The sequence below is a fragment of the Bos taurus genome, chromosome 7 (assembly GCF_002263795.3).
Source record: "Bos taurus isolate L1 Dominette 01449 registration number 42190680 breed Hereford chromosome 7, ARS-UCD2.0, whole genome shotgun sequence".
Taxonomy (NCBI): domain Eukaryota; kingdom Metazoa; phylum Chordata; class Mammalia; order Artiodactyla; family Bovidae; genus Bos; species Bos taurus.
Window position 1 is genome coordinate 507,398 of NC_037334.1, and position 26,411 is coordinate 533,808.

The following is a 26,411-nucleotide window of genomic DNA, read 5'->3' on the forward strand; positions in this document are numbered from 1 at the left end:
CGAAGTTCTGAGAAATGGCCTGGATTGAGGTCGGGGAGCCTGAAGAGCCAGGAGCAGAGAATGAGGGGAAATGACCAGGACAGGGCTGATGACAGCTTTAGTGGGGAGTGGGTGGTGCTGCTGGAAAAGGGGAAGTGACCACAAGGAGTTCTCCAACATGTGCAATGGGGAGCAGTAACCACCCCAGGGGCAGCGGTGTCCTCAGAAATGCAGATTTCAGTTAAAGCAGGAAGGATGGAGGAGGCCAGTGATGTGTACAGCACAGACGACTGCTCACACAGGGTGCAGTGGAAGAGGCGGGGGAGAAAAGGAGCACCGGGGAAATTCAGGGCATGTGGCAATAAAGGAAAGGCTCTCAGATGGGTGAAAGGGTCAGCAAGCATAGTGGATGCACCTCCCATTTAGCACAGTGATTCAGATGCTTCCTTTGGTGGTATGGTAGCCTCTAGGAAGGAAGCTCCTATAGGCTCCATACCCCATCCAGCCACTCAACCCACCATCCTTCCACATATTCACCCATTCATTCATCTGATCATCCTTCATCCATCCTACCATTCTTGAATTTGTTGTTGTTCACTCACCAAATCATGTCCAACTCTGCAGCCCCATGGACTGGAGCACATCAGTCCTCCCTGTTGCTCAACAATCTCCCAGTTTGCCTACGTATTCTTGAATACATATCCTCAATTTTAGGTGTGTACCTCTTGTGTACTAAGGTTAGGAAGATGAATAAAATGCAGTCTCTGTTCAGATGTGACCAGAAAACCATGATTCAGTCTAGTAAGTGTTCTAGCAGCATGAGCCTAGGGGCCAGCACCACCTGAGTCTCTCCTGAGTGACTGCCCCTTATAGAGGGACTCGTGAATTAGAACCTAAAGAGGAAGATCCACAGGAGGGAAGAAGTACAAATGTCCAGGGTGAAAAAATGAACACAGAGACTTCAAGATGAAGTCTGGCACTCTGGGATGATAGTGAGAAGTCTGTGCCTGTCAGATGTCTCGATAAAGCCGGAAAGAAGAGGAGTGGGCAGAGGGAGAGGCCTAGGGTCTCCCCGCTTTATCTTGGGAGCAAAGGAGAGCTGCCAAAGGAAGCTGGGCTGACGACTGCCGTAGCTCTAGTGCCAAGGGCATGCCCTGGAGAAGCACCTCAGGGACGGAGGCCCTAGCTTGGCCTTCCCGGGGGCCCCAGAGTAACACTACAGCCCTCACAATGGGGCACAAATGACCCAGGGCAAATAGGTCCTGGCTGCTGCCTGTCTCCTCTGGTGCCCAAATGCCAGCCTCAGGCTTGCCCCCTGAGTGGTCCACTTGGGAGCTGGTTCTTTCATCCCTTCACACAAACCCAAGTTCATCATCCCTGCCCCTCCTCCGCTTCTGTAGCTCAGAAGCCAGTTTGTAGAGTGGCTTTATTCACATTCCACTGCCTGGAAAATCCTTTCTCTTTCAAAACCCACCTTAGAGGTGTCCTCCTGGCATTCACTCCCAGCCCCTCACCACCAGAAGGAATCATCCCCACTGTGGGGCCTCTCCACCTGAGCAGCCCCAGGGCCAGGTGAGGAAGTATGATGGGGAGCCAGAACCCACCCTGGGAAAGAATGGACCTGCTACTTTCCCACCTGGGGATCCCAGGGTGGGGCCTCTGTCCTGAGTGCCAGGAGTGGGTGCACTGGATTCAAGCTAAGGAGAGACTGCATAGTGGTCCCAGCAGCTGGCCACGCAGTCCAGCTGGAAGGCCTCAGGTTCCCTGGCTGGACTAGATGCTAGTTGGATTAGATGCTCAATGAGGACCTTCTGCCTCTGACCAGTGGTGGTGTGGTACATAGAGAAGTCTGGCCAGCAGGAGGCCAGACCCTGGGAGCTATCTTGTCCATGTGATGCTGAAATGAGATCTTGGTGTGCAGAGTGTGCCATCCTGTGCTGCTTTCTAGGGCAGCTTGGGGTCAGGGTGAGGTAGAACCCACTATAGTGGGGATTCCTCCAAGGTCTGCCTCCCACAGTTTGCTGCCAGGGCAAGACTCTAAGCCTCAGGAAGCTGAACTGGGGAGGGCAGAGGAACTGGACCTGTGGGACTGGGGCCTAGGGCAGGGCAGTGGGCTGTGCCCCCCAGGAGGACAGGGACTCGGGGGAGGGACAGAACACAGCCCTGGGCCTCCAGCCACACAGTCCTCACTTCCTGTTGTCTCAGGATGGTCCTGGCAGGATGCATCTGCCAGAGTTCTAGGCCCAGACCTCCCCTGGGGCCTGCTCCCACACTCCTCCAGGATCATACGCACACACACACACACACAGACATGTCAGTAACACACATGCACAAAATCACACACACACAGCACTCATCATCAGTCCTATAAACACAGATCTATGCCCACAGACGCCCATGCACACAAAGATAACACACACGTGCACACATGCACACACATGTGTACACACGCACGCAACACTCTCCTGCTGGGAGGAAGATGGAGACTAAGAAGCCATGTGGGCAGCAGGGCCGAGGTCCTGGAGGGCTACAGGAAGTGTTTAACCAGGCGAGGCAGTTCTCTGTTTGGGGATTAGACCTGTTGGAATCATGGAGGGGCTGAGGCAGGGGGAGCAGGGAGTGGGGAGCAAGGGCAGCCCGAAGGTCCCTTGGGGGCAAAGGGAAACTGATGGAACCAAGCACATGTGAGATGGACTCCATGGGATGTAGAAGAGGGTAAGGCCACAGGAAGAATCCCAGGGAGAAACCAAGGCCTCAGTCTGGGGCGTGTTTGGGGAGCTGTGCTGTGCAGGACCCCCTCACAGGCAGTGGCTGGGGGGGTCTTAATGCCAAGGAAATGTACTGCAGGCTTCGCCTAATGTGGGAGAAAGCCTCTGGTCTCCCCTGTTGACTTCATGTCGGCAGCTCCACTCCTGGGGGACCAGAGGCCTGAGTTCAGCCCAGGCCTCAATCAGGGCTCACTTGGGGCTGCAGCCAGTGGGCAGGCTAAGCCTGAGGCGGAGGTTCCCAGATGTCTTGGGCCGTATCAATCCTGCTCTGGGCTGAAAGGCTAGGCAGCACCTGCCCTGCAGAGGGGCCCGCCAGCACCAGATGGATATCGTCCTGTGAACTTATGACCCAATCCCACGCTAACCCTATCTCCCAACCCAGGCCTGGCCGGTGGCTACTCCATGACCCCACCAACCCTGAACATCACGGAAGAGACATATGTCATCGATTCCAGTGACAGCCTGTCCATCTCCTGCAGGTATTCCGCCCTCACCCAGGGGGGCTTGGGCCTGGGTCTCTCCTACCTAGCAGACCATGGAGACTATAGAAGGCAGAGCTGATGGTGGCAGAGGACTCAGAAGGCAGCACCCCAGCCCCAAGGCAGAGAGGCCTCAAGGCTTAGGGGTGCTCCCAGGTGGCTTCAGTGTAGGTTCCTAGAGGCACAGACCATCCCCTGCCCTGTAGACGCAGGCATCCTGCAGCCTACCCCATTTCACCCATACCCACCTCACAATCTCCTACAGACCACAGATCTATCACCCTGCATCCATTCTTGAGTCAACCCGTAGTGACCCAGGCCACCCCATGCCCACCCCCAGGTCACCCTACACGGATACTGCCTGCACCATAGGTTGCCTGCACCCACACTCAGCCACCCTTCACTGGCCCCAGACCCACCCGCACAGACTGCCAAGCTGTGATCTTCCCTTCAGCCCCAGCTGTAATCTGAGGCTCAGGCTTTTCTGAAGGACAGCCTGCCAAATGCAGGCCCAGGAGCCAGGTCGAGGCCCCAGGAGGCTCAAGGGTACCCTCCCCAAGTGCTGGTCTACCCTGACCTCTGAACGGGATCAGCTATGAGCAAGGCTGGGCCTCTGAGAGGCTCCACAGGGACTGTCCCCCAGGGCTGTGGCCTGGGCCTCTCTTGATGTCCTGTCTCCTTCGCCAGGGGGCAGCACCCCCTGGAGTGGGCCTGGCCGGGGGCTCAGGATGCACCAGTCCCAGAGGAGAAGGATGGTGAGGACACGGGGACCGTGCGAGACTGTGAAGGCACAGACACCCGGCCCTACTGCAAGGTTCTGCAGCTGCAGGAGGCCCACGCCAACAACACAGGCAGCTACCGCTGCTACTACAAGTACATCAAGGCTCGCATTGAGGGCACAACCGCGGCCAGCACCTACGTGTTTGTGAGAGGTGAGACAGCCCAGCACCCACCCCCAAGGGTACTCAGGAGCCATGGGCAGGGTCCTGGGTCCTCAAGAGGTGGCTGGCATCTGTGGCTGCAACCCCAGCCTTGGGACCCTGGGGGAGGGGGCGCTGCCCTGCAGCTCCACACCTGGGCAGAGACTCCCTGAGCCCCGCCCCGCCCCCCCACCCTGTCCCCTCTCTTCAGACTGGGAGCAGCCATTCATCAACAAGCCAGACACACTCCTGGTCAACAGGAAGGACTCCACGTGGGTGCCCTGCCTGGTGTCCATCCCCGGCCTGAACGTCACGTTGCGCTCGGTACAGCCCCACCCCAATCTCTACCCTCAATCCGGCCCTCCAGTTCTGTCCCTGGGAAAATGGCCAGTCGTCTGGCCAAGGGGCAGGGGGTAGCTGGGCCCTGACAGCCACTGCGTCCCTACAGCAAAGCTCAGCACTGCAGCCTGATGGACAGGAGGTGGTGTGGGATGACCGCCGGGGCATGCGGGTGCCCACCCCTCTGCTGCGCGATGCCCTGTACCTGCAATGTGAGACCACCTGGGGCGGCCAGGCCTTCCTGTCCAACCCCTTCGTTGTGCACATCACAGGTAGGGGGCTGCCTGGGGCTGTAGGACCCTCCCCAGCGACTACTCCCCATGTCCTGGACAGGAACCCTCTAACTCCCAGCAGTGGGGCTGTAGGTACCATGGTTTGGCTGGTCTCAGGGGATGCCCTGTGCCCTGTACTCTACATGCACTGTCCTACAAAGGGCATGGGGGTCCCTGTGCATGTGTCACCAGGCAATGAGCTCTATGACATCCAGCTGTTCCCCAAGAGATCGCTGGAGCTGCTGGTTGGGGAAAAACTAGTCCTGAACTGTACCGTGTGGGCCGAGTTCAACTCAGGTGTCACCTTTGACTGGAACTATCCAGGGAAGCAGGTGAGCTCAGCATCCCTGGCAGGGGCTGTACCTGAATCATCCCCAGGAATCCCTGTCGCGGCCCACACTCACCCTGGTCTGGCCCACACGTACTTCCCTCTGTCCCAGGAGCCCCTGTCTGATAGGGAAGTTTTCCTATGCCAAGGAAAACTCAGAGTCTGAGTCCAAGGCTTCTGGAGCTGCTGCTGGTTGGGCTGGGGGGAGGGGTGTGCCTACGGGGGTCAGTTCTGTCAGAGCCAACTTGCTCTGACCCTGTTCTTCCCCTGGTCCTGGGCAGGCAGAGCGGGGTAAGTGGGTACCAGAGCGGCGCTCCCAGCAGACTCACACAGAGCTCTCCAGCATCCTCACCATCCACAACGTCAGCCAGCGTGACTTGGGCCCGTACGTGTGCCAGGCCAACAATGGTATCCAGCAGTTCCAGGAGAGCACTGAGGTCATTGTGCATGGTACGGCCTGTCAGGCCATTGTGCCCAGCATGGCCTGGGCTAGGTTGGGTGTCAGTTGTCAAGCCTGGAGCACAAGGGTTCTTGTGCAGTGTGGGCCCAGGGTCATAGGTCATGGTGCACCCGAGTAATGTGGAGTCCAGCCAGAGGGAAGGGAGGGTCATGAGTGGATGGACTGCCCAGTTCCCACGCCCCAGAGAGCAGGGCATCTGGCCACTGGGGGTGGCTGCAAATCCCTGGGTGGTGGTGGGTCAGCCACACCAGCCCTGGCTTTACCCTGATGTCTCCTGTCTGACAGAGAAGCCCTTCATCAGCGTCGAGTGGCTCAAGGGTCCGGTTCTAGAGGCCACGGCAGGAGATGAGCTGGTGAAGCTGCCCGTGAAGCTGGCGGCTTATCCCCCACCAGAGTTCCAATGGTACCTCCCTTGTTCCTGCCCCTCCCTACCCACCAAGTCCAGTGCAAGAAAGAGCCACAGAGAGGGAAGGGCAAAATTCCCCCCATCAGGGCCTACTTCCTGAGACCTAGATGGGGACCTGTGCCTGGAGTGGGGGACCCCCTATGAAGATTCCAAGGAATATACACATCATGTGGTATTTTGGCTAGAGGGAAGATTGGCCTGAATTGCTGCTAAACTGTGAAAGAGTGTGAATACTGGCCTCCTGTTATGTGTGGGTGTGGTGGGCATAGCACAGGGCTTTATCTAACTCTTTCCTGCACCCACTCAGCCTGAGGGCCCCCACTGGAGGGGATCATACAGGAATGGCTTCAGGTCTCCTAGGCTCCTCTCCAAACAGGTTGCCACCCCCAGGATACTTCTAACCAGAATTTTAGAGATATGATAAGAGTTTCACAAGGATTTCTGGGCTGGGCCCGAGAGCTGTGTGCCAGTGAACTAGAGCTTCCAGGAGGCCTACAAGTTCAAGATCCCTGCTCTGTGTGTGACCTGAGAATAAGGTACACCTTGCAGGGTATGCCAAGAGTCAGAAAGAGGTCCCTCAGTGGTGGCTTTACTTTCACCAGATGCTCCCCGAGAACTCGGGAAGGCACAGCACCCCACCATGCACCCTTCAGCCTCCTGAGCAGTCTATATGGCCTGATCCTGGGAGATCACACTCTAGTCTGACTCTCATCATACACAGGAGGGAAATAGGCCAGGAAAGGGTAAAGGCATTCCTGCCCAAGCCCTGAGCCTCCCGGGACTCATCTGCTCTTTCACAATTGGCCAGGGGAGCCTCGCCTTTCTAGCCTGGAGCACCTCCTACCAGACAGGATGACCTTTTCTGAAAGGCTAGAGCTTGGCAAGAAGAAGCCCAGACATTCTCAGCCAGCATCCCACTTCTCTGGCCATAGTCCGGAAGCAGGCTTCTCCTGGGAGGGCCCTGGAAGCCCTGGGCCTGGGACTTCTGTGACTCTCCCTGTGAGGCACAGGCTTTGGGGTCCGTCAGGGCCACCTGGTGCAGGACCGGGACACTTGAGATAGTATCCTGAAGGGCACTGGTGCAGTCTGGACTAAGGCCCTGTCCCCTGCTTTCCAAGGCCAGTAGTACTGACCCTATCTGGGAGAGTGGCCAGCTCTGTTGCATCAAAGATCTGGTCCAGGCCTGATCCTCAGGCAGCTGACTTCCTCTTGCCATTCCCACCACATCTGACCCTTTCTTTTTTTTCTCTCACTTGGTCAATATCTGCCTCCAAGAAGTGCTCTGCTGGGCCCACTGTCCACTGGGACACCTGCCCCGGGGCATTAGTGGTGAGCATAGCCCCACCAGGGTCCAGTCTTCCAGGTAATCATGTGGTGATTACTAGCAAGTGAACAGACAGAAATCTAGTGGACAGGCTGGTCCTCGCCCCCGAAGCAGCCTTTGTGTGTCCAGCACCATGCTGACCCCAAGGCTATATCTTGGGAGACCTGACCACACCTACAAGAAGGAGCATTTGGTTTCCCTGGTTTTTAGGTGAAGACTCGGGGGCTTGAGGCAGTGAAGGAGTGTGCCTAGGATCACAAACGCAGTAGGTAGCAACTAGGATTCTGCACCAGAGCCCAGCAGGCCTCCCAGCCTGGCCTTACTCTGCCCTGCCCTGCTGTATTACTTCTGGCAAGTCAAACCTCTTCTGAATGGGCTGTGGTGCAGCAGTTGAGAGCCAGGCCCCTATATGCCCCTCGCTGTTACTTTCCATCCCGAGGGCTGTGCTTTCCTCGTGTCTCTCTGGCTTAGTAAACCAGAAGATGATGCCTTCCTGAGGGCTACTTCCAGGCAGAGGCCAGAGCTTGCGTTCATTCCCAACTCAGGACTGGAGAGGAGTCTCCTTTGGGGTATGAGTCATCCATTTATACCCATGTACACTGAGAGCCTATGTGTGCTGGGTGCCGCTCTTCACATAGGGCATACGGCAGTGGCCGTACGTACAGCTCAGTGTGGGAACCGACAAGCAACACGCGCCTGTGTGAACACTAGCGTCCAGACATGGAGGGCCAGCTAGCGTGCAGGGCCGAGGGCCAGCTCCTGGTCCACACAGCTGCTCTGATGGCTGGATGATGGTGGATATAGGAGAAAGAGAGCCCTGCAGGTGTCTAGCATCCAAGCAAAGCAGGAAAGTGAGTACAAAGGCCCTGGGAAAGGGGGCAGGGCAACAAGAAGCCCACGCATCTGGAGAGCTCCAGGAAGGGCAGAGTCAGGGTCAGGGCTCCCAGACCCACACGTGGTCAGGGTCTGAGCTGCGCCCTCGGGGACCACTCCTCCACTCCTTCACAGCACAGCCCCGTGAAGCCTATGGCAGAGACAAGGGCCCCTGGGGACTCTCGTTGGTCCTGAGCCTGGGGGTGTTGTGAGCCCTTGCAGCTCAAGCCCAAGGACCATCTGCGCAGCTGTCTGTTCCCCAGTCCAGAGTTGGCTGCCACAGCCCTCACTCCTGCTGCTCATCCCAGAAGCAGGTCTGGGGCGGGGAGGCCTCTCCCACTTCCTGACCGTGTTCTAGTGGTCAGGGCTGGGGCGCTTCAGAGAAGAAGGGACAGGACAGGGCTGGGGCGGAGGTCACACAGCCCCCTGAACTCCTTCCCTGGGCCAGGTACAAGGACAGAAAGGCAGTGTCCGGGCGCCACAGTCCCCATGTTCTGGTGCTCAAGGAGGTGACGGAGGCCAGTGCGGGCATCTACACCCTGGCCCTGTGGAACACTGCGGCTGGCCTGAGGCGTAACATCAGCCTAGAGCTGGTGGTGAATGGTAGGTGTGGGTGGGGCAGGAGAGGGAGAGGGGACAGGGGGGTGTCTGGGGGTACGCTGACTGACTGGCTGTCTGCCTGTGTCTCCAGTACCCCCCCACATCCATGAAAAGGAGGCCTCCTCCCCCAGCATCTACTCCCGCCATAGCCGCCAGGCCCTCACCTGCACGGCCTACGGGGTGCCCCCTCCTCTCGGCATCCAGTGGCACTGGCGGCCGTGGACGCCCTGCAGGACCTTCAGCCAGCGCAGCCTGTGAGTGTAGCTCCACCCCGCCTCCCCTACTTCCCAGCCCCATCCCCAACTTCAACCATAACCCCCTCTCACTACCAGCACCCCTCCCCATAGCTCCGCTTTAAACCCAAACCCTATCACGATTCATGCATTGTAAGTCAATCCCTGACCTCACCTTGCCTGAGCAAGGCTCAGACCCTCCCTTGTACTGTCAGGCCAGGCTGGACACAGGAATGGTGCGGCCCCCACCATCCTCTCCCTTGAAAGCGATGCTCCCCAGACACGCAACTGCACGTCTGGAGGGGACCAAAGGACATGCCTCTGGGCACTAGGGAGGACACCCCTCACCAAGCAGGCAGGCCTGGGCTGGGTTTGTGAGACGTGTACTGAGTGAACTCCAAGGCACATTAAGTTCATCTGTGTAGTGCTCACCATTACCCCTTAGAGAGAAACAGTGAGGTTGGAGAAGGGACACGACTTTCCTAATGTCATGGCAGTAAGCAGCAGAGCTTGCCCAACTGCTGGGCCACACTGCCCTACCTGGGTGCCAGTGGGACAGTCAGTCCAGGAGAACGGAAAACTTGAACCAGCAAGGGCCAGGAATGGAGGGCTCCAAGATGGTTAGTGGTCTGGAAAGCACTAGAGAGATAGTGAATGGTGCTGAGCAAGGGAGGGACTAGTCACATTTGCCATTTAGCAAGAGATCCTAAGGGACAGGGGACAGGGTCACAGGCTGGGGAAGGACAGTAGCTGAGAAACCAAGGGAGACGAGGCAGCCACACTGGCAGAGAGACTGTGGCCCTTGGCATGGTCAGTTAGGGAGGTTCAGTAGGGGTGGGCAGCCCACAGCACTCGAGGCTCATAAGAGATTCTTCTGGACCATGAGGCTGCAGATCACTGGCACCTCCAAATGTGCTTCCATCTGATGCTCTACTGTTAGGCCCTGTATGACTACAGAGCCCTAGGGCGAGTTCTGCTTCCCTAGGGCAGACAAGAGCCTCCCTTGAGCCATGCCTTCCCCCTTAAACCCTCATCCCAGCAGAAGCCCAAAGGTGCTGGGATGCACAGCCGTCCCAGGGAGGGGCTGCAGCTGTAGAAGAGGGACGGAAGGAGAGGGCTTCCTGTAGCAGGAGTTAACAGGAGTGACTTTGCTGCCCCAGGAGATCTAGGTGGATTTTGCAGGAAGGGACACATGAGGGTAGGGGCAGGGGGCACAGCAGACCAGAGGACTAGCACAGAGTCACAGGCATGTGATGCTCTGCAGGCACAGATCCTGGTCTACTGGGTAAGGCTGGGCCTGGCAGCCCATGCAGGATGGGTTGCTGAGCCCTGAACAGTGTGCCAGCAACAAAGCCCCTGCCCTCCTCGCTTACTTTGGGGGACCAACCTTCCCCACCATGAGATGAGATGACCCTGAGTATGAGAAAAGCTTGACCCTACCCTTAGTGTAGTCCCCTCTGCCTGGATCCCTAACTGCCCTTGTCCCTCCTTGTCTCCAGCAGCCGGCGGCGGCAGCAGCGAGACCGAATGCCACAGTGCCAGGACTGGAGGGAGGTGACCACACAGGATGCTGTGAACCCCATTGAGAGCCTGGACACCTGGACGGAGTTTGTGGAGGGCAAAAATAAGGTATGGACCAGCCAGGACACTGAGTGTCTGAGGGAGAAGAAGAGAGAGATGAGGTCCTTTCTTCAGAAGAAGAAAGGTGGGATCAGAAGGAGAGGTGGGGTCCTCTCCTAGCCTTCTTGGTCTCCACTGGACTTGCAGAGTTCTTGCAATAGCATCTGAGAGTCAGTAACCTTTCTGCAATGTCTCTGGACATCAGCTTCCCTGCCTGCAATAGACTGCAAGGGCCTGACCTGCCGCTGCTTCCCAGAGAGGGAAGCTGAGATTCACGGCTGTGGGCCCAAACTAGCAAAGGCTGGGAGAGTTGGGGCTGGGGACAAGCTTTATCCTCCCCGAAGACGTCTGGCCCAGGCTGGGGGCAATCCCTAGAAGAGGCCAAGCAGGGGAAGGACTGAACAAAGGCACCCACTTCCTACAGTCACTTCCTGTTTTCCTACACACCTCCAGAGCCTCTTCCTGTTCCAGGCTGGCCAGGAAGTGCCCGGCTTGAGGTTGGGGGGTGGGCTCTTGGGCTGGTAGGCAGAGCCTATGGCCCTCTCTCTTCCTCTGCCTCCAAGCTGCCCACTCCCCCAGGCCAGAGTCCTTCTGGAGCCCTGGACCCCGTCTCCTCCCCTTGCCACAACCTAGAGCACTGAGAGGCGCTGCAGGCAGCCCCGAGGTGTCTGTGGGCACACAGCGACTCCTGGGACCACAGGCTGACGCTTGATGTGACCAGAGCGCATCGGAACTCTGGCTTGGACCAACCCAGTGCCACCAGGCCCCTGTCGCCTCCCCAGCATGGCAGTAGCCTGAGCCCATCTGCAGCCAGAGGTCTCTCTGGTCCTGCCTAACACTGCCTTCTGACCCCAGCCACAGCTGAGGCCAGCTGTCCATCATGCTGTCCCTTGAGTTTTCAGGGGAGCCACCGCTTGCTGCTGCCCGAGGACCTCATCACCTTCTCCTTGCCTCACCAGTCCTGGTACTGTCTCTGAGCGTTGGTCATCTCCAGCCCAGAGCCTCAGTTTCCCCCATTATTCTAGTGGGCACAGCAACTTCCATGCAGAAAGAGGAGGTTAGGGTAGGGGAACTTAGGCAGGGAATGGATCCTTACACCTGACATGTATCCTGTCCAGACGGTGAGCAAGCTGGTGATCCAGGAGGCCAATGTGTCCGCCATGTACAAGTGCGTGGTCTTCAACAAAGTGGGCCAGGATGAGCGTCTCATCTACTTCTACGTGGCCAGTGAGTGACTTGGGCAGGCCTGGATGGAGGTCAGGAGCCAGGTGGGCGCAGGAGGAGGCCAGGCATGGGAGGAGAAAACACACCTGCGTTGAGGCCCCAGTGAGTGTCTTGTGAGGCACCAGGAGAAACCCCAGCCCCCCGGGCCTCTGGGCCTTGGCAGGAGGACAGATTTGGAGGCTATAGGCATATGAACTGGGATGAGGCAGCGCCATCTGCCCCTAGACCAGGAGGTGCCTCCCGAGGGGTGCCATCTTGTTCCCCACAGCTCCACCTACCTCCGCTTCCCTCCCACCCTCTTCCTGAGCCATGGATCCTGCACAGCAGCTGGTTCGTATGTGCATTTGGCCCTGGGAAGAAGGTCCATGGTTGCCTCAGATTTTTCAAACCTGTTAATGACCTCAGGAACAGTAAGAAGACCATGGAAGGACAGTCACTGGGCCCAGAGGTTTAAATGCAGGCACCTGGAAGAGAGGTGGAGCCAAAGAAAACACTCTACAGGAGAGAGGAGCCCATAGGAGCTCGACAGTGGACAGCTAGAGGGACGAAAGGAAATCGGGAGCCACTGCCAAAGGCTAATGGAACCAGACTGTGTCAGGAAGAGGACAGGGGTGGGAGTGTGCTCAGCAGTGAGGGAGAATGGGCCCTTGTGCCCTTGCTCAGCTGCTGGCAAGAAACTCATTGGTGGCCTGGGCTCCTGGGAGAGGTAGGGGCAGTACCCAGCTGGGGCTTGTTCAGGAAAAACTAGAGGGAGGCACGGCAGGAGGAGCCCCTGGTGGAATTGACTTGAGAGAGTCGGTCTCTTGTCAGGGAGAGGGAGAGGAGGTCTCCAGAGTGGTGTCCCTGGCCGAGGTAGGGTGACATACACCCTTATTTGAGAGCTGAGTGAGTTCAAAGGTCAATGAGAAAGAGAGAGAGACAGTCCCTGAGCAGGTGGGTAGGTTCGCCAGCACCTCACAATGTCACAGTGAGTGGTTCCTCCTTCCCCAGCCATCCCCGATGGCTTCAGCATAGAGTCAGAGCCATCAGAAGAGCCCCTAGAGGGCCAGACCGTGCGCCTGAGCTGCCGGGCTGACAACTACACATATGAGCATTTGCACTGGTACCGCCTCAACCTGTCCACGCTGCATGACGCGCAGGGGAACCCACTGCTGCTTGACTGCAAGAACGTGCACCTGTTTGCCACGCCACTGGCCGCCAGCCTGGAGGAGGTGGCGTCCGGGGAGCCCCACGCCACGCTCACCCTCACCATCCCCAGTGTGGCACCAGAAGACGAAGGCGACTACGTGTGCGAGGTGCAGGACCGGCGCACCCACGACAAGCACTGCCATAAGAAGTACCTGTCCGTGCAGGGTGAGGCAAGCCGGGCCAGAGGGGCCAGTCAGGGCAGCGCTCCCCAAGGAGCCTTTACCCCCGCGCCCCGCACGCGCCTGGGCAGTCCATTCACAAGCCCGAGCCTGCAAGAGCATCCATCCCCGTCTCCTTCCCCTCCAGGGAGGTGCACAGCCCTGCCCACCCCGAGCTCAAATCCTGACCCTTCAGCTTGGAGAGCTCCTAGCACTGGAGGGCCCTTTCCTGGAGTGCCCTCCTGCTTTCTGCAGCTCCACTCAGCTCTCTCTCGACCCCCGCCCCCAGCCCTAGAAGCCCCACGGCTCACACAGAACCTAAGCGACCTCCTGGTGAACGTGAGCGATTCCTTGGAGATGCGGTGCCCAGTGGCTGGGACGCACGTACCCAGCATCGTGTGGTACAAAGATGAGAGGCTGCTGGAAGAAGAGTCCGGTAGGGGGATGGATATAGGTGGAGGGCGGGGTCCGGAAGCTCTCGAGGCCAAAGCCCCAGACCTACTTGAACTCAAACGTCCACCGCCCTCGCTGCAGGAATCGACCTGGCGGACTCGAACCAGAGGCTGAGCATCCAGCGCGTGCGCGAGGAGGACGCGGGCCACTATCTGTGCAGTGTGTGCAACGCCAAGGGCTGTGTCAACTCCTCTGCCAGCGTGGCTGTGGAAGGTCCCACCTCCCCCTCGCGCCCCCCAGCCCACCTTCTGCCCGCACTCGATGCCGTCTCCTCACGGCCACCTCACTGCCAGTTGTGCCCACCAGAAGGGCTGCCGCCGGAAGGGTACACCCTCTCCCCCATCACAATATGTGCACAGTAGCCACCCCCCTCTTTCTGCCCACTCAGGCTCTGAGGATAAAGGCAGCATGGAGATCGTGATCCTTGTTGGCACCGGAGTCATCGCTGTCTTTTTCTGGGTCCTCCTTCTCCTCATCTTCTGTAACATGAGGAGGGTAAGCACTCCTCGTCCCTAGCTGCTCATGCCCAGCCCTTAAGTTAAGGAATATGGTTCACCCTGGCTCACCTGGAAGCCTTGTATCCTGGGAGGCCCCCCAGACCCCTCCATGCTTCACTCTTAGAGGACAAGAGGTTGTCCATCTGTCCCCTCCTATATCAGAAGTCCCTAAGGAGAGGCCATCTGTCCTGAGCACAGTTTTACCAAAGCCAGGATGGTATGGCCAAGTCAGTGAGCTGTCCCCATCCCCACCTCCCAGCCAACCCATGCAGACATCAAGACTGGCTACTTGTCCATCATCATGGACCCCGGGGAGGTGCCTTTGGAGGAGCAGTGTGAATACCTGTCCTACGATGCTAGTCAATGGGAGTTCCCCCGGGAACGGCTGCACCTCGGTGAGACCCGCTCCCAGCCTGCTTCACCCACCCAGTCCTGCTGGGCAGACACTGCTTCAGCTGCTCTGGGGTCAGACAGGCTGGAGCCCTGCAATCCCTCTATTCTCAGAACTCATGCCAGAAAGTCCCACCTGGCCCCCACCTGGCCTGACCTGTCCATCTAGGCACGCATCCCCAGAACTATTATAGGGGCTCTCAATTCCCAGGCCCCCCGAGGTCACTTCCTGCTGCTCTGAGCAGGGTGGGCCTGTCACACCTGCTGGGAGAGGATGCAGGCCTTCCTGTCAGTCTCTCTCCTCCCTCTCTCCCCACCCTGCTCCCCATGCACTTCCTGTTTGGCAGGGGGGCTCCTGACTTTCCTCCCCCTCCTGGGCCTTCCTTCCTGGCCCTCCACAGGGGTTGTCCCTTCTGCCCAGTCCTCTCCACCCACACCCCCATACAGCTCACCTGGAACCGGCTCCCTGCGCCCACAGGCAGAGTCCTCGGCCACGGGGCCTTTGGGAAGGTGGTGGAAGCCTCAGCCTTTGGCATCAACAAGGGCAGCAGCTGTGACACTGTGGCCGTGAAAATGCTGAAAGGTGTGGGGTCATGGGTAGAAGGGGTGGCTGAGCTGGTGAGGATCAGCAACTCTGGGTGGGCTGGTGGGTCTGTGGTGCCGGAGGGGAAACAGGTTCAGAACAGATTCTTACCAGAGGTTATATAGGGAATCCATGGCCTGGAGCTCACCTCTGAGTAATACTTATCAGTCCCACCTAAACCTTTTGCCTCAGAGAGGGAGGTGGTATTTGCTGCACCCCCACCAGTAAGAGTGCTGGCCAGGCCTCAGCTCAGCTGAAAGTGAAAGTAGTCGCTCAGTTGTATCCAACTCTTTGCTACTTCATGAACTGTACCCCACCAGGCTCCTCTGTCCATGGAATTCTCCAGGCAAGAATACTGGAATGGGTTGCCATTTCCTCCTCCAGGGGGTCTTCCAGACCCGGGGATCAAACCTGGGACTCCTGTGTCTCCTGCATTGTAGGGGGATTCTTTACCATCTGAGCTAGTGGCCAGCACAAAGGGATATTCAGGGCCTGGGTCAGGGGCCAGGTGGAGCCGGGAACCAAGCAAAGCCCCCATGTTGCTTCCAGAGGGCGCCACAGCCAGCGAGCATCGCGCCCTGATGTCGGAGCTCAAAATCCTAATCCACATTGGTAACCACCTCAACGTGGTCAACCTCCTGGGGGCTTGCACCAAGCCCAATGGTAAAGAACTCGGGCGCCCTGCGGGGAGGGCGAAGCCCCAAGGTGCCCTTATCTTTGTGGGTGTGAAGGGCCAGCTGGGCCGGGAGTAGGCGGGACACAGGAGGGCTTGGGGGCGGGGCCGTGGCTGTGGTGCTTGCCCTCCAGCGCACCCTCCTGCCCTGCCCCAGGCCCTCTCATGGTGATCGTGGAGTTTTGCAAGTATGGCAATCTCTCCAACTTCTTGCGCACCAAGCGAGAGGCCTTCAATCCCTGCGCGGTAGGTGGGCGCCCCACCGAGGGCCAGGCCTCTGCTGGTGAGCCGGGTGGGGAGGGCGGAAAGTGCCTTTCCAGTAGATGGCGAGCCTCCTCCCGCTCCGACCTGCTTTGTGCATCGCAGGAGAAGTCTGCTGAACAGAGAAGGCGCTTCTGCTCCATGGTGGAGGACGCCAAGGCTGACCAGAGGAGGCCAGGGAACTGCGACATGGCCCTCCTCACAAGGCTCTTAACGGGCAAGGGCGGGGCAGGGCGGGCCGCTCCAGTCCAAGAAGGTAAGAGTCTGGCTTCCCCATGCCCGAAACGGCTGGCATGCTCCAGGACCCTGGGATAAGCCAACCTGGGGCCCTCCTGGAGGGACTTAACGTGGGAGCGTATGAAATGCACTCTGCCTTAGGCCACCTCAGGAAGCAAAGCCCCCATGTTCCCGCCAGAGGGCGCCATAGCCAGCGAGCCGTGCGCCCTAATGTCGAAGCTCAAAATCCTAATCCACACGGGTAACCCCCTGAACGTGGTCAACCTCCTGGGGGTGTGAGACTTCTGATGTTTGATTTGGTCATCTTCTAGATAAATAAGAGTTTACCCTGCAAACATGGTGGGGAGCGGTCCAGGCAGAAGTAGCAGAGGCAGAGGTTTAGTGTGGCAACAGTACTCACTGCTCTAGGAGTAGTTAGTGGATACCACGGAGAGAAGGGAAGCTGAGGGGCAGGAGAGTGGGCCAGCAGGCTTGTTAAGCCTGGCCAGGAGGGACACAGCCAGGTTCAGTGAACACGTAAGTGCTCCCTTTGGGGCTGGGTGGAAAGTGGGAGTCACAGCTGAGGACCCTCCTAGCCAGCCTCACTTCTTTGTGCAGCCAAGGACCTGTGGCTGAGCCCGCTGACCATGGAAGACCTTGTCTGCTACAGCTTCCAGGTGGCCCGAGGGATGGAGTTCCTGGCCTCTCGAAAGGTGACTGCCCCAGCAGTCTCTTCAGAGGGGAGAAAGGCCAAAACTCACCAGCTTACCCCACGGTGAAGCTGTAGTCAAGGCACATCTCTCCCACTTTGCAGAGCTGTAGACTGAGTCCAAAGGGTAGAACCGAACTCCCAAAATATTCCGCTAGTCAGAGGCAGAGCTAGGTATAGAGCCAGTCTGTCCTACTGCACAGCCTTCTTCGCTGTCTGCACAGTGCCACCAGCTCTCTCCATGGCAAGTTATGGGGCACACAGAAATCTCTCCTCAAGAGAGCGGGACTCACGCAGGGCATCCTGGAGCTCTAGGTGGGGGTGTGGCCACAGGGGTCTGCTCTGATCGCCTCACTGCTCCTCTTCACCCCCCTAGTGTATCCACAGGGACCTGGCCGCTCGAAACATCTTGCTGTCAGAAAGTGACGTGGTGAAGATCTGTGACTTTGGCCTGGCCCGGGACATCTACAAGGACCCTGACTATGTGCGCAAGGGCAGCGTGAGTACAGGCCACAGAGCGGGGCTGGGGGCTGTGGGCCACGGAGCAGGGTGGGGGACTCACTGCCATCGACCTGGAAGGTCTGCACCCACAGGGATCCTGGAGATCCTGCTGAGGCACCTGGAGCAGGTGAGTGGAGACAGGAGCTGGCAAACAAGGGCCCCAGTGCTCCGAATGGAGCTTGTTTCTGGCCTTTTTGGTCCACTAGGTGGGCACTGACTCCACACACCTGCTCAGTAGGGGCCGGCCATACAGAGGTAGAGCCTACGTGGCGTCTGTCCTCGAGGTGGACACACCTAGTGTAGCACAATCAGAGAAAAATACCTGGGTGCTAGCGGCAGCTTGTGTCTCCTTGGTGGTGCTCAGAGGTAGCCAAGCAGGCATCTGAGCATCTACATTTGTTTAGGGTTTTGCCCCAGGGGATGAAGGAAGAGGCTTAGAGGGAGATTGACAGGCAAATTGGGTCCAGGCTGTGGAGAAGGGAATGGCAACCCACTCCCATATTCTTGCTTGGGAAATTCCATGGACAGAGGAGCCTGGTGGGCTACAGTCCATGGGGTTGCAAGAGTCGGACACGACTTGGCGACTAAACAACAGACAATGAGAGGCCCACCGTGCAGGCTTCTGTCCTTTATTCTGACTCTCAGGTGTGTGGGGACTGTGGAGATAACAGTCAGCTGTCCAGAAACTCCCTCTACAAGCTATAACAAGAGAGGGGTGGGGGGTGCTAGGGTGGAGGCAGAGGCAAGTCAGGAAGGCCCATGGTCCTCAAGGCTCCCAGGTCGAAGCCATAGGAGGGAAGTCACATTAGGAGCCACCAGAGGAGGGGTCAGGAGTGATGCCAGGTTTCCAGTGTGGGGACCAAGTGAATGGATAGAGGTGGAGTTGGTGAGGGTGTGCAGGGATACAGCATCCCTCAATATACTGGGCCAGAGGGTCTGGAGCTGGAGACAGGCTACAAGTTTTCTCTGGGAGAGCACAGGGGAAGAGAGGGACCGGATGTCTGCCCAGAAGAGTAGCAGGGAAGAAGCCTTCAAAGAAGTCACCAGGCACCTCTGGAATGGAGTTGGGGGAGGCGGCAGGGACAGAGCCAATTGCAGGAGCCATCTGAATACACGCAGGGTGGTCCTGACCAAAGAGCCTTTCTTGGGGAGAAGAGGGGCAGGGGAGGGATGCCCCTGGGTTTGGCCTCTCTCCATTCTTCCCTTCCCCATTGGGACACACGTCCATCTCACAGGCCCGGCTGCCCCTGAAGTGGATGGCCCCTGAGAGCATCTTCGACAAGGTGTACACCACGCAGAGCGACGTGTGGTCCTTTGGGGTCCTGCTCTGGGAGATTTTCTCCCTGGGTGAGTACAGGCAGGGGGCAGGGCAGGGCAAGCTCAGCAGAGATGCACACCTGGGCCGAGCAGTCCCGCTCATTCTGAGACAGTTGTTTGGAGGGCCCCCTGGGTCCCCCTTCATGTCCAGCCTGTGCCCACAGCAGAACCCCGTGTTCACCCAGCAGCTCCTGGGCTCGTTACCTGTCACAGAGGGAAAGGCCGTAGGAGTTCCCCAGACCCCTCCCTCCCTGGCCGAGCCCCTTCCCCACAAGCCATTGGGGACACTGCTCCTGGCTTCGTGGGTCTGGGGAGCATCTGGAAGGAGACCAGCTGCTCCCTTGATGACCACAGCTGCTAACGCCTCACATAGTAAACCGGGCCTCGCTGGATCCAAGATGAGGGGCCCCAACCAGGGTGGGAGTGAGGCGGGAAACAAGTAGAAAAGTGAAAAGGCTGAATGGCAACCATGACCGGTACTGTTAGTAAAGATAAAAGCGCACGGGGAGCACAGGAAGGACGGTGCTGGGTGTGAGCCAGAGGGGCCAGGACGGGCAGGCTAACGACGGTGGGTGGGCTGGAGGCAAGAGGGCCTGCACAACAGCAGTCCAGGGTGCAGGGTTGGTCAGGGCCGTGGTCCTCGTGTTGGGAGCTGAGCAGTGTAAGCAGTCAGCATTGGGAGATGCCGCAAAAGCTTGTGCTGGTGGTCCAGGCAGCCCCTGCAGGCCCTCTGGGGTGAGGGCCTGGGATTTAAGTCTACTGGGAGCCGTGCAGGGTTTGAGGGAGGGACTCTTGTCTTAAAAGGGCCTTTCCACTACTGTATGGCTTGCAGGAGCTAGGTCCTTTTTGCTGGTAGAGCCCACAGGACTTAAGGAAGAACTGGAGAAGGCTTCTCTGAAGAGGGCTCACTGTGACAGGGCCACTCAACTGGCTCAGCAAAGCTCTACTGACCCTGACGGTCCCAGGGTGGGAAGTATTTCCGCCAGTGTGCCTGTGAAAGCTCTGATGCTCATGGCAGTTCTCACAAGCGGGTGCCACCATCCTCTTAAACAAACAAAGAACTCGTCCGAGGGGAGGGGGGCAGCAGGGTGAGCTCCCTGCCATAAGGGGCCGGGGAAGAAGCGGGTCGGACCTGAGCTGAACAGCGGTAGCCTGCTCCCCACCCAGCCCCCATCCTGTTCTACCATCAGGGGCCTCCCCATACCCTGGGGTGCAGATCAATGAGGAGTTCTGCCAGCGGCTGAAAGAGGGCACCCGGATGCGGGCCCCGGAGCTAGCCACTCCTGCCATGTGAGTCTCTCGGGAAGCCGCTGGCACTGAGGGGCCGTAGGGGTGGGTGGGCACCAGGAAAAGATAAGGGGGGTTGTGTGCAGGCTTGGGAAAGGGGGCTTGTCAGCAGGGGTGGGAGGCGGGAGGGAGTTCAGGCACAGAAGCCGGGCTGGAGGCCTGCAGACACCGCCTCTCACTCCACCATGGGTCTGCTGACAACTCTCCTCCTTGCAGGTAGGAGGGACGGCCCGCCTAAGCCCGGGGGAGGGAGGCAGGCAGAGCAGGTGTGAGGGATCGGCGGGAGGTGGGAGACTTGGGTCTGCTGGGCTCGGGTGCAGGGTGCACTCAGACTGCCGTCCAGCATCCAGCTATACCCACAGACGCCGCATCATGCTGAGCTGCTGGGCGGGAGACCCCAAAGAGAGGCCTGCATTCTCAGATCTGGTGGAGATCCTGGGGAACCTGCTTCAGGGCAGGGCCCAGCAGGTGAGGCCCCGACTCTCCCTGTCCTGCTGCAGCAACCTCTGGCCCTCAAGCCAGGGACCATCACATGGATGGTCAGAGCCCAACTTTCCCACGAAGAGCCCCAGGCTGATCCTCAGGGAGCCAGCAAGGAGCCCCCACCTCCTGGCAGAAGAGTGGCATGTTCTTCTCCCTCCCTCTTTGCCCCTCTGCCCCCTGCACCCACCTCTGACTTGTATCTCCCTCCCCAAGCTCAGGGCTGGCTCAGGGCAGCCCTGAGACCTGGAGGAGGAAGCAGGGAGCTGCCTGCTGCCCCAGCCTCAGGGACTTGAGATGGGCACTTGGGGGCCAGTGCTCCCCCAAGGTGAGGGTGGGAAGTGCCAATGTTCAAGGCTGTAGGACAGCCAGGCTCTGAAACGAGGATGCTGTTATTATGCCTGCCTCCTCCTTAGATGGGGCACCTGGAAGGGCTGTGGGGAGAACTTGCCCAGCTCCTTTAGCCCTTGGAGCCCTTGAGAATAGCACTTGAAGGATCAGGAACTCTAGAAGTCCTGAGTGCAGGAGTAGGGGCGAAGTGGGGCTAAGGAGCCTCTGACCCTGGCTTTTTGTGCCATTCCTGCCAGGAAGATGACTGCGTGGCTCCTTGTGGTTCTCAGAGCTCGGAGGAAGGCAGCTTCTTGCAGGCATCCACCACGGTCATGCACATCACAGAGACGGATGCTGACACAGAGGACAGCCCGCTGAGCCTGCACCAGCACAGCCTGGCCGCCAGGTCAGCCCCCTCCCCCGCCTTCAGATCCAAGGGTCCCCCAGGCAAGGGGAAAGCAGTTTGGACAAGTAAGTCATCAGTCATCAAGGAAAAGTGAAGGAGAAGGACTTAAGAGGCCATTGTTTATCAACTCAAAGAGCTAAGTGACAGCATCGCTGATGCCCTGGTGGGTGTGGTCAGTCTCAAGTCCTTGCAAGCCCATGTGGCCTCTGAACTCTGCTTTTCTCCGTGCTCCCTCAGTTCTTCCCTCTGGCTTCCTCCGCTTGCCCACACTCCTAGGCCCTGAAAGGCCCTCCACCATCAATTTCAAGGGAGCGCCGCTCTCAGGCACCACGGCCTGGCCAGCTCCACCCTGTAAGGAAATAAAATGGAGCAGGCGGGGAGAGGGGCAAGTTCCCAGGGACCCCAAGGGTGGGGCTGGTCACTCACTAACCTTATTCAGGATTTAGAATGGAGCCTAAGTATCCAGAGTTTGGGGTCAGAGGCTAGTGAATATTTACATTCCAAGAAGGTCATACATCCACATTCGCGTTGGTGTTGCTGAGAGAAGAGCTCGGGACTCTCCATGCCATCTTCCCCAGCAGAGAGCAAGGCTGAGCCTGGGGAACAGGAACAGCCAGGTGGTTTTTGCCAGGTTCCTTCCACCAGCCCCGCCGTAGGCACTCGAATGTGCACACACACGTACACACGTGCAGGTCAGGCAGGGGCTTGTGACATCAGTGTACTGCCTGCCCTGCATAGGGTGGCCTGTCCTGGAGGGAAGTCCTCCCCCAGCCTCTCTCCAGCTCCACATCACACCCAGGCCAGGTGCCCTCTGCTGCTCACTTCCCACATCCTCCCGAGCAGTGGCCTCAGGGAGGTTCGCTCGTCTTGCCTGGGAGCAGAGGCAAGACTCGGGGGCCTGGGGAGCCGTCTAGACCAGCCCCTGGGGTCCTTCCCGAGAGGAGAGGGGTGCAGAAGGAAAGGTGGAGAGAGCGTTCAGGAGGGGTGCTGGACGGCACTTCTCAGCACTTGCCGTTTCCTCCCCACAGATATTATAACTGTGTGTCCTTTCCGGGATGCCTTGCCAGAGGAACGCAAACCCAGGGTTCCTCCAGGATGAAAACGTTTGAGGAATTTCCCATGACCCCAACTACCTACAAGGCCATAGTGGTAAGTGGGGTGAGTGGGCCTGTGCCCCTGCCCCAGGTCAGGGCCACTGGACTCCTTCCACAGGGAGCTGAGCTGGACGTCAGGAAGTCCTGAGGCTCATGGCAGAAGCCAGCTCAGCACAGGGAGCCCAGTGCCACCATGTCTTTGCTCCTTTCACCCGAGCCCTCCTCACTCACCCAGGGCCCCCCCCCCCCCCCCCGCCAGCACCCAGCCTCTTTCTCCCAGCAAGGTAGAAACCCCAGTAGAAACCCAGTGGAAAGTCAGCTCCTCCTTCTAGATGGTTCTCCTGGGATTGACTCGAGTCAGGGCCCTCCTTGGGTGGCCATCGGGCCCCGTGACTGGAGAGAAGATGGTGTCACTAGACAAGAAGTCTAGGGTAAGAGGCGCGGGAAGACCACTCATGTTCTCAGATGCGGTCAAGCAGAGGAGACCTCTTACAGCTCAGTGACCGTTGTGTAAAAGCACAGCCTTCTAGCCTCCATCCAGATGGGGCTGGAGTGAGTACAGGCCCGGGGGGTGCTGGGTACAGGGGCTGCGATGGGTGTCCTGAACCAGCCATGCAGACCCGACCTCCCATCCCCAGGGTCAGATAAAGGCATAGGGGGAGGGCCTCCCATCTTTGATGAGAGTGCGGTTCAGTCCCCCTCCACAGAAATCAAGACCACTCCAAGTCACACTGATTGTGACATAGCCCTGCCAATCCTTGGACGCATCTGAGGATCCTTTTTCTGTACTGTGAGCTGTCAGGTTCTTTCTAGACTTCCCCTGTTTCTCCCGGTGCTCCTGCTCTGCTGTGTCCTGAGCAGGTGTATGGCTGCCTTGTGTATCTCCCAAAAGGGGCGTCCCAGTCTTGCCACCCTCTTGAATCATAGGGTGTGGCCCCACCAGTCACAGTTCCTCCCTCTGTGGCAGGGGTGTGTAACCCTGACCAACAGCCTCTGGATGGAACGGAGGCCTGTTTCCCACAGGCAGGATGAGTGTCCAGGCAGCAGAGGGGCAGGTCTGAGGGGCAGCTGCCTACAGACGGGCCTTCCTAGGGCCCACCCACAACCTTGGCGTGATCTCTCTGCGCAGGACAGCCAGACGGACAGTGGGATGGTGCTGGCCTCTGAGGAGTTTGAGCAGCTGGAGAGCAGGCACAGAGAAGAGAGCAGGCTCAGGTAGGGCTTCTGGAGGCCCCCTCCTGGCCAGGGCCCAGTGCAGGGAGGCCAGGCCTGCATGTGCCTCTCACTCTCTTACCTGAAACTTTTCATGTCTCCAAATTACCTTTTTGTGTGTTCAAGGCAGACCACACTGGGACTTGAGGATTTTGTCCACCAGCCTTCCCATAAGCCCCACCCCTCGTCACTGTCCTGACCCAGCACCCTGGTGCTGGTCCCCAAACCTCCCTCCCCTTTGACAGATACTAGACAATAACCTCTTTGTGAATCCAAGAAACATCGGCTGTGTCCAATGGATGTAACACCCTTCACCCAGCCAGGGGAGGCCACAGATCATGTGACCTAGAGCTGGCTGTTGTACTTTTTTGATGAGAATACAGTTACAGAGAAATCTTCCAGCGTGCTTGCATAGGGGGTGAGCTCCATAAACAATGACCTCCATTTTCCAAGAAGATATCTCCACTCTTTAAAAATAGATCTGAATATTTAAACTTTTAAGGGTATACATTAAATAGTTAAATGTGTGCATTTTTTTTTAAACTTTTGATCCATTTTTTCAACTTCATAGAGAAGCACACAATTCTTTTTTCACACAGCATCTCTTAAAATCCAGTGGAAACTGCACATTAAAGATGGGTCTGGGCAATGGCCTAAGATACTCTGTTGCATATAGAACCATAAATGAAGATTAGTGTCTTTTTGCATGCAGTCTTTTAACTTTTTATTTGTATTGGGGTACAGCTGGTTAACAATGTTGTGATAGTTTCAAGTGAACAGTGAAGGGACTCAGCCATAAATACACACGTGTCCATTCTCCCCCAAACTCCCCTCCCATCTAGGCTGCCACATAACACTGAGCAGCGCTCCATGTGCTATACAGTACATCCTTGTAGGTTGCCTTTTTAAATATAGCAGTGTATACATGTCCATCCCAGACTCCCTAGATATCCCCTCTGCCCATCTTTTCCCTCAGCAACTGTAAGTTCACTCTTTAAGACTGTGAGTCTCTTTCTGTTTTGTATCATCTTTTTGGATTGCACCCACATGTAAGGGATGTCGTATGATCTTTGTCCTTCTCTGTCTGACTCACTTCATTCAGTATGTATGACAGTGTCTAGGCCCATCCATGTTGCTCCAAGTGGCATTATTTCGTTATTTTTCATGGCTGAGTAATATTCCAATGTATATATGTACCACATCTTTATTCATTCCTCTGTCGATGGACATTTAGGTTGCTTCCATGTCTTGGCTATTGTAAACAGTGCTGCAATGGATACTGAGATGCATGCATCCTTTCGGATCATGTTTTTCTCTGGATATATGCCCAGGAGTTGGGATAGCAGGGCCATGTGGTAGCTCTATTTTTCGTTTTTTAAGGAACCTCCATACTGTTCTCCGTAGTGACTATATCAATTTACATTCCCAGCAACATTGAAGAAGGGCTCCCTTCTCTCCACACCCTCTCCAGCATTTGTTGTTTGTGGGTTTTTTGGTGATGGCCATTTTGACCAGAGTGAAGTGATATCTCACTGTAGTTTTTATTTTCATTTCTCTCATGGTTAGTGATATTGAACATCTTTTCATGTGCCCCGTATCCATCTGTGCTGCTGCTTATTTACTTTAGTAATTGACTTGCTCATAGCTGTTTAAATGATAGAACCTAAAATATTATATTAATATAAAACAGTGCTCTTTTTTGCTGTTTCCAGATCCTTGTGTGACACCTGTGTCTTTCAGGGACCCCTTTTGGGGCATCTGGTGTAGTTCCACTTGTCTTCTGCCTAGGCTGTTTTTGAATCAATAGGTGTTATCATTGAATAGTTTACCCGAGACCACAGGTGTTAGTTTGTATCACAGTAGGATAGTTGAGGTCATTCTTCACCTTTCTGGCAGGTATCATTAAGATCTCTGCAACTTAGCCAAATATCTGTTACCTTCCCAGCAGCCCGCAAAGGCATGCGTGCAGCACTGTGAACACGCAGGTTTGTGGGGTCGCATGCTTGCAGATGACTGCTGAACCTCTAGCATGCATCTTGGCCTCCTTCTTTGTTTTCATTGATTCTGTCAGGTAACCTCTATGAGTAACTGAGTTTTGAAAAATTAATGCTTTTTATTTATTCAACAAAAATAGTTTCTGGCTAATTTTTCTTTACCAAACTTTTTTTTAATCTCCCCAAAAAGTATTTCAGTAAGAGGATGAGCTGAGGATGTTAAGTACTTAAATTCCAGTCTCCACACATCTTTCTAAAATCAGCACTTGAAACAAGACCTCTCAGAGTCCGTGACTGTGACATAAGCAAGGGAGAGACTCCAGTTGTGTGTGAGTAGAGAACTCAGCAGCAGAACCAGCAGAGCCATGCCCACAGCCTGGCTGGGGAGAGCCATCTGGGAACTGCCCCCTGAGAGGGGACCTTCCAGGTCCTTGGGACCATGGCCATGCAGACTGAGGAGATTCCAGAGTGTGAGCACTAGGACAGTGGCCTTAGGAAGGCTCTGCTTCTGAAAGGACAGTGAGCAGGAGGGGAGCGTGCCTCTCAGGTGCCTCGTGGGGAAGGAAGAGGAGAGTTGGAGAAGAGTCTTATAGAAGCAAGGTTATATTAAGAGTTGAAAAGACAGTTACACACCCAAGGGTCTCTTCATTACAGAAACTGCACATCATGATGGAAGCAACAGAGGACATTATTCTCTTCCCGGGTTCCCTTAGAAACACATTGTGATGAGCCACAAAGAGGTGTAGCTGGTCACTTGGCAAATGGAACATTCCCCAAACAGATGTAGAGGTGGGATGGAACGTGCCTTGAAAGCATCTGTCAGGGAGAAGGAAGGAG

The 26,411-nt window shown here is 57.0% G+C and overlaps 1 protein-coding gene across 4 annotated transcripts in view; it reads left to right on the top strand.

Annotated features, from left to right (window-relative positions):
• The window catches only part of FLT4 (fms related receptor tyrosine kinase 4), a 41,260-nt gene that overhangs the window by 10,775 nt on the left and 4,074 nt on the right, over positions 1-26,411 (top strand). For 2 of the 4 annotated variants that reach the window (XM_010806455.3, XM_059888487.1), the window contains exons 2-29: positions 3,130-3,226; positions 3,914-4,158; positions 4,358-4,470; positions 4,595-4,757; positions 4,950-5,089; positions 5,367-5,535; positions 5,831-5,948; positions 8,597-8,751; positions 8,840-9,002; positions 10,481-10,610; positions 11,720-11,828; positions 12,816-13,178; positions 13,461-13,607; positions 13,706-13,837; positions 14,013-14,119; positions 14,381-14,516; positions 14,990-15,094; positions 15,644-15,757; positions 15,925-16,013; positions 16,134-16,284; positions 16,863-16,957; positions 17,330-17,452; positions 18,690-18,801; positions 19,962-20,061; positions 20,421-20,526; positions 21,126-21,274; positions 22,303-22,423; positions 23,498-23,583. In XM_010806455.3, coding sequence (XP_010804757.2) covers positions 3,130-3,226; positions 3,914-4,158; positions 4,358-4,470; positions 4,595-4,757; positions 4,950-5,089; positions 5,367-5,535; positions 5,831-5,948; positions 8,597-8,751; positions 8,840-9,002; positions 10,481-10,610; positions 11,720-11,828; positions 12,816-13,178; positions 13,461-13,607; positions 13,706-13,837; positions 14,013-14,119; positions 14,381-14,516; positions 14,990-15,094; positions 15,644-15,757; positions 15,925-16,013; positions 16,134-16,284; positions 16,863-16,957; positions 17,330-17,452; positions 18,690-18,801; positions 19,962-20,061; positions 20,421-20,526; positions 21,126-21,274; positions 22,303-22,423; positions 23,498-23,583 — 3,838 coding nt within the window. The remainder of the gene's footprint in view (positions 1-3,129; positions 3,227-3,913; positions 4,159-4,357; positions 4,471-4,594; positions 4,758-4,949; positions 5,090-5,366; positions 5,536-5,830; positions 5,949-8,596; positions 8,752-8,839; positions 9,003-10,480; positions 10,611-11,719; positions 11,829-12,815; positions 13,179-13,460; positions 13,608-13,705; positions 13,838-14,012; positions 14,120-14,380; positions 14,517-14,989; positions 15,095-15,643; positions 15,758-15,924; positions 16,014-16,133; positions 16,285-16,862; positions 16,958-17,329; positions 17,453-18,689; positions 18,802-19,961; positions 20,062-20,420; positions 20,527-21,125; positions 21,275-22,302; positions 22,424-23,497; positions 23,584-26,411) is intronic. The other 2 variants (XM_024994727.2, XM_024994726.2) reach the window with 2 other exon arrangements.